Genomic DNA, 7,132 nt, shown 5'->3' on the forward strand with positions numbered 1-7,132 from the left:
CTCATTTACGCTGGGTAGAGCATTCCCCTTTTTTGTCGGAATGGTGGGAGCAAATATAGATCATTGTAGTTCCCTTGCCATGATCCCCAGGCTTGCTTTCTTGTGTGACTTTTAGGAAATCCCTTTCAACTCATTGATCCAAGAAGAGAATGGAGATTGTTCTCCTCCATCATGGTTCTTTGTTTGTTTTTCAGCTAGCGTGAAGTTCAGAGTCCTTGAACAGAAGGCTGGAAAACCCCTTCGACTCTTAATGCAGGTAAACCACAGGCTGCTTGGTGCTCACAGTTATGTCCTCTGCTATAGGATTGCCAGCAGGACTGTCTCTATGATTCTGACTGCTTTAGAAAGAGTTCTGATAGCTCTCCCAAGATGGAATTCTAGGGAAAAGCATCTCCAAAGTTCCAGTGGAGTTCTGGGATGTGGAGGTGGGGGAAAGTATTTCACCTCAGTACTGCAGTCTATCGCTCCTAGCTAGTGTGCCTTGTTTTTGTGTTCATCTGGTTGGCTTCTAATGAAGCATTATACATAAGAAGCAGCATTCTGTATGTTACAAAATGAAACTTGAATAGTTGTGAGTAATGATGGTCCATCACTTCTGTGCTTAGCATTATCTCACTGCCCTGGTATCTGCAGCTGTGCTTTAATAAATGCTGTGCCTTGAGAGAGGCAAAAAAGACTGACCACGCTCAACCAGAGTAGCAAACAGTTAAGGAGAACCAAAAGCCAGCTCTAGTAAGAGGGCCTTCCCTTCCAGATGAGCTGCTAAGCATGAGCTACCTAATGCACCAGTCAGCTTGGTTCATTGTAGACAGGAAAAGAAGGGTGGATGCCTTGTGAAATGTTCTTAGTTTCGGGATTGCCCTGTGATGAGCTGAGGGGAAGAGTCTCCTCCTTGCTGTCTTTCAAATCTTACATTTTCCATCCTCTAAGGAACAGGCGTTCAAGGAAGGCTTTTCTGAAAATGGGCTGATATGGTGGCGACAGATAATTTCTCATTACAAGTGCAGGAGCAATTGGGGGGATCTCCATTTCCTGATCACTATTTGCAGAGCTAGTACAGTCTGCTGGTCAGTAGAATAGCAAGAAGCAAGACTTTGACAACAGTGGGCCAGTTCCCTTGCTGCAGCTGAGATCCACTTGTTGCAGTAGAAGGGGGACCATCAAGAAGTCAGCTACAGCTCATCTATACTTTCACCTGGTTCCACCCCCGCTCTAACTCCTACTTGCATCTCCACATAGGATAGAGCAGCCTGGAGCTAGTCTAATCTGCACCAGCTGGCAACAGTTCTCCAGGTACCATCCACGAGCTGGGTATAGCAGAGCTAGAGCACGCTCTGACCATACTGCCTGTTTCCTCTGCTGGGGCCAAGGGATGGCATAAGAGCCAGCTGCTCTGACTACACTCACCGGGATCTCCCCCACAGGGAAGGTGTGCACAGTTTCAGCTCTCTTTATGCCACTGGAGAGATGCAAGGCAATATGATGGTTCTGAAGATGTGGCCCCAGTGATTATAGCGGCATGGTGGTGGCTGCTCCAGGTTAAAGGGATCAAGGAGTTAGTTGGGGAGCACAATAAGATCTTGATCAATAGGCCCATCACAGAAAGGAATCTTCCTAACATGTGGCACCATATATTGTATCAAGAGAGGTTCAAAAGAGCCTGGATAGACAGACCCTCTGTATCCTGGTCCCGCCCCGAAAGGTCAGCACACAGTAAAGGTGGCTTTCTGCTGCAGTGTGGGGGCAGTGATGCCAGGCAGGCCTGTCTCAGAAATCTGGTGGGCCTTGCCACTATCAGATCAGGATTTGCAGCATGAAAATCTGGAAAACCTGTTTTGACACAGATTAAAATTCACACAGTGCTACACTGAGCTCTCATGCTATTTCTGTCCCCAGCTTCCATGATAGTCTTGCCTTGTGTCACCTGCCTTTATCCCCATGTGCCTCATTACCCTGCGGAGCACTGCTTCCCCACACTGTGCCACAGGGGAGGAAGTTTGGGTGTGTGTATAATTGTGCGCACACGTACAAAATATAAGACCTGGACAATTGATGATTCTCCCTGTCTCTGGGCACTAAGCTGATCTAGGTGGCAGCAGATCAGAAACGTATGACAATGTCATGATAGAATAAAAATGATTAGTAGACTAATTTGAATTGGGCTGTCTCTGCAGCTGGTTTATGAGGATGCTTACCTCCCTTGGGATTCAGCAAACGATTGTTTTTTTTATTTTAAAAAAAAGTTCAGTGTCATCAGAATGTAGAATCCAAATACAAGTATATTGGTGAGAGCAGGAAGATTCCACGGGTGTTTAATTCACTCCAAAAAGCACTATGCAATTTAGTATTTACACAGGGTTTTAAAATGTCTTCTGTAAACATATCAAAAAATACTCCTGGTTACTAGCTATTGGCTTCCCTGATTTTCATGCAGCCAAGTTTTATAAAAGGGGATCTAGAGGAGTTGACTCCTTTACAACTTTGATCCCTCTCTGCACATTCACCCAGAAATGTCCTTTTCCACAACAACCTGTTTGGAAAGGGTTAAGCGAAAGAGGAAGGGAAAGGGGAACGATTCCATTATGAAACAAGGGAGGTATATTTTATCAGTTTATATAGCCTTGAACTACAGAGATTGTATAAAAGGAACTCACAACAGCAACTTCCCTAATAAAACTGTTGGTCTTTTTAATTTAAAACATGACAGTAAGACACTATTATGCTGTGCTGGGTTGAAAGCCATTTCTTATCCCTCAGTAGGTGAAATTCACTCCTATGCCACCAGTCCTCCACACAGATGTACATTTAAACTAAATGGGCATAGGAATATTGTGTCCAAATAGTCAGTGGCCACCAAGTGAATGTACAAGATGGCTCACTGCCCTAGCAACAATCCCTTGTCATCCCCACAATGGACCTGTTTCCATCTAAGACTTAACAGTGTGGATGGAGCTGTGTGAAGAGCTAGTAATAAAGTTATTCAAATGTTGCTTCTTTCTCTTTTGGCAGATTCCCTGTGGTCCCCAACTTGAACAGATTGAATCTATTCAGAATTACTCTCCAGTAACTTCAGTGATTAATTATTGGTCTGGAGATTGAGAGTATTTGAAATTTGAGCTGCATTAGTTATTTTGGGTTAGAAAGACAAATCACATAGTATGATTCTGTTCCCTGACTGGATGAGCACAGCTCTTAGATTTCTGCTGCAAATGCTCATCTTGACAAATTCAAACCTAGCTTCCTGTGAATCTGCTCAGTATTCACTTAAAATTATTTTTCCATGAACATGTCTCATTCTGTAGCAATTGGTACAAAGCAAATATGAAAGAGATGTGAACCCAGCTGAAGAGAATTAATTTTAAAGTGTTACTGACTAGTCATGTGAAATGTTCTGTGGCATGCATCCAGTTCTAATTGGACTTGATGCTGCAAAAAGTGGAATAGGTGCTGAGTTTAGTATATGTGTAGGTGCATTGCTGGATCGGTGCCATAGTGCTCAGCCTCTTGCAGGATTGAGCCAATAATTAATTAATCTTATTGGTATATTCCACAGAAGTGCTGTAAAAATGTGTCCCCAAAAGAGTATTCTATTGAATGCCATGTCTGTGGACATGGTTACAGTACAGTTCCATTTTGTCAGGTAGATGAAACCTTAGCAGTGCTCTAAAACAGGCTTATGACTTGGGCTGTGCCTCTGTTTCCCTATCTGTAACATGAAGGTAACAATTCTTTCCCCACTGAGAGATTGTGAGGCTAAATTCATTTGAGATCTGCAGGTGGAAGGTGCTGTAGAGGAACAAAGAATTATTACATAGCCAGCAAACTCTTTTAATCCATTAGCGTGCAGCAGTATAGCTGGGAGATTCTAATAAGGCGTTAATGTGATGGTACAAAGGCAGAAAGAATTGCACACACACCTCCTCGCTTTCCTCAGTTGTCCACAGTTCACACCATTGTCCCTCTTCCTTCTCTACTTCCAGATAAACCCTCTGTCCTATGGCAGCGTGGTGCAGACCTACAGGCTCACAACCTATGCTTGTTACCCTAAGGATTCCTGGAGCTCTCTGTGCAAGAAGCTGTTTGTTGGAGAGCTGATCTACCCTTGGAAGCATAAAGGGGAGAAGCAGGACTAAAGGGAAGCAAACGAGCCAGGCCTGAAAGAATGAGCCAAAAAACACCATTCAAACCCACTCGCTGCTCCCAGGACCAGTGAGCCTGGACCCAGCAGCTGCTAGCTGGGACAATGCTATCAAATCCTCTGTTGAGACTTTGGTAATATGCAAGGAGGGGCTGCATTTTAAATGGGAGTGTTTTTATATCAGTGGTTCTCAAACTTTTGTACTGGTGACCCCTTTCGCATAGAAAGCCTCTGAGTGCGACCCTCCTTTATAAATTAAAAACACTTTTTATATATTTAACACCATTATAAATGCTGGAGACAAAAGGGGGCTTTGGGATGGAGGATGACAGCTCACGACCCCCCACATAAGAATCTTGTGACCCCCTGAGGGATCCCGACACCCAGTTTGAGAATCCCTGTTTTATACAATTTCCTTCAGCTTTCCCCTACCTATATGGCCCCACCCAGCTGACTTGGTTTCCAGGCTGTTCTCTGTTAATGAAGTGTTATTCCGCCCTAGATTACACCGTTCCTGCCTGGCAGCAATAGGGACTAGAGGTTTAACCCTTCAGTACCTCTCCACAGTAGCATACCATGTAAGCCAGGGAGTAGCTCCTGATCAGCCTGATGGTCTGTTAGTCTTTCCATGCAAGTTCATGGGGCCTGGGGCCTGAGGGTGATTAAAGCCAAAACACTGAGGTGGATTATTACATCCAGGTATTCTGGACCTTTCATATTCACGTGTTCAAGCCAATTCATCAAATGCATGCTCTCAAACTGGACGGTCATCTTGGAAACAGTACTGGTATGTAGCCCACTGATTTGTCCCATTGCTTTTTCTTTGGTAATAGAATTGGCTTTTTTCCACTGCAGCACCACAGCAAGGGTGAGCATAGAAAAAATGTAGCATGGAGGCCAGAAAACACACACTGCTCTGGGACCATACCTAACCCACCATTTACAGCAGGAACAGACACAGGTAGGGTTTCACCACAAAAAATCATCTTTGGCCTAAATTTTCCTAACTGACTAGTGACGTTGGATGTGTCTGTTTCTCGGTGCCCAATCTGAGACCTTTTAAAGGGGCCTGATTTTTGAACAGTCCAGACCCTGTAACAGCTCTCAAAATCGGCCTCTAAAACTACTAGTCACTTTGGAAAATGTAGACTCCATTTCTTAAGAATACTTTTCTTGCTTACGGTACTAACCTCCAGATCACAATGAAAACAATGGTCTCTTTCTCTGTCAGGTTTTAAGTACATACACATTGTGGTGTCTGTTCCCCTTTCAAAGTGTTCCTCCTATTAACCCTAATGGGAAATACATTCATGGGTTGGCTGGGGAGTAGGTTCTTTAGTATGTACCTATCACATACATATCTGTAGTTTAAAATAGACTGTATACAGATGTGTAAGTACACTGTGCCTAGGTGTACAACCGTCACTTCCCATATCTTAAACAGGATATGTAGTGTTGCTGTGCACTGTTGCCAGGTTGCATTCCAGAGGTGGCTGCATTACATTGGTGGTGAAGCTATTCCTATGGACTAAATCCTGCCTCTTCTCCTTTGTGGCCGAAAGTTCTGCCTTTAGAGGAATCAGCATGGGAAAGCAGGGTAGGATTTCTGGTGTCTACGCTGCAGAGCTCTTCTCTGCATTCCTGTGTAGCTGCATACAGGGAGGAATGGGGTCAGGGTTGGCGGAGCCACTACCGCATGGCTCCACTAGCGATCGTCCACTGCAGGAGTCCAGCAGGAAGGGAGAATATTGCAGCTTTAGGGCTGCAGTAGTTGTCACAGAACATATCTACTGGCACTCTATAGCCAGGGCAGTGGTGGGTGAGGGATCTTTTGTCCCATCCCGGTGTTCAGCCTGATTACATGGGCTTGAGGGAGGAGGAGTTGTCCCCATGTATGTAATATTCTTTGAGCTCTTTCTGGGTGAGTAAGCACTTGTTACACTGGTGTACATGTAGGTTAAAATCTTCATTAAGGCTAGGTCTCTACTTGGAGCTAGGGGTGTAATTCCCAGCTCGCATAGACATACCCTGTTTCCCCGAAAATAAGACATCCTCCGAAAATAAGGCCTACTTACAGTTTTGCCTCTCGTTGTAATATAAGGCATCCCCCCGATAATAAGACCTCCCCGATAATAAGGCATCCACCGATAATAAGGCATTTTTCATTTCTGAAAAATAAGACATCCCCTGAAAATAAGACCTAGCACATCTTTGGGAGCAAAAATTAATATAAGACACTGTCTTATTTTCGGGGAAACAGGGTACTTGCGCTAGCTCTATGAGACTTAGTCCACTGAAAATAGTAGTGTAGCTGTGGTAACATGGGCAGCAGCAAGCGGCAGCATGGGGTAGCTGTTCTGAGTACAAACCCACCTGGACCCCATGAGTAAGTACTCAGGGCGGCTAGCCCATGCCACTGCTGCCTGTGCTACTGTGGCAACACTACTGTTTTTGGCACGCTAGCCCAAGTATATCTATGCAATCTGGGAATCACACCCCTAGCTGCCAGTGTAGACATAGCCTCAGAATGCAGTCTTCACCTTTACATCCACAGGCCTGAGCTGAAAAAACAAATTTGTTTACATAAATATTTGTTTAAGATGTTCTCTAAAACATTCCTTACTGGCAAAAGTAAAGTCTGCCAGTTTTACAAGACATTTCCAGGTCCTTAGTGAGGTCATTGCACAGGAGAGAGCATGTTACGCTGCCGGTATGGTTTGGGGATTAGTGCAATAAGGAGAATGTTTTCTGCTTGCATGGTACAAAATAAAGTATATTATTGAAAGCAACTAGTTTGGCAAAAATCCCTCTTATCACCCCTAATACTGCCAGGGGTTTTCAATTAAATCTTGATTTGTAGGTATGACATTCCCCAGGGTGCAATCTGGACTGCTGTGTCCCCTTAGCTCCCCAGCCTGTGATGCCATTTATGCTGCTTTGCTGGTGAACAGCAATCCCTCCATGCTCTGTGGGCACACAGCCACTAGCATGTAA

The 7,132-nt window shown here is 44.4% G+C and overlaps 1 protein-coding gene across 4 annotated transcripts in view; it reads left to right on the forward strand.

Annotated features, from left to right (window-relative positions):
- The window catches only part of PIGQ (phosphatidylinositol glycan anchor biosynthesis class Q), a 41,428-nt gene extending 36,598 nt beyond the window's left edge, over nt 1–4,830 (forward strand). For all 4 annotated transcript variants that reach the window (XM_034783941.1, XM_034783942.1, XM_034783943.1 and 1 more), the window contains exons 10-11: nt 195–256; nt 3,981–4,830. In XM_034783941.1, the coding sequence (XP_034639832.1) occupies nt 195–256; nt 3,981–4,133 (215 nt within the window). In that variant the 3' untranslated portion in view covers nt 4,134–4,830. The remainder of the gene's footprint in view (nt 1–194; nt 257–3,980) is intronic.
- The last annotated feature ends 2,302 nt before the right edge of the window (nt 4,831–7,132 follow it).

The sequence above is a fragment of the Trachemys scripta genome, chromosome 10 (assembly GCF_013100865.1).
Source record: "Trachemys scripta elegans isolate TJP31775 chromosome 10, CAS_Tse_1.0, whole genome shotgun sequence".
NCBI classification, from domain to species: domain Eukaryota; kingdom Metazoa; phylum Chordata; order Testudines; family Emydidae; genus Trachemys; species Trachemys scripta.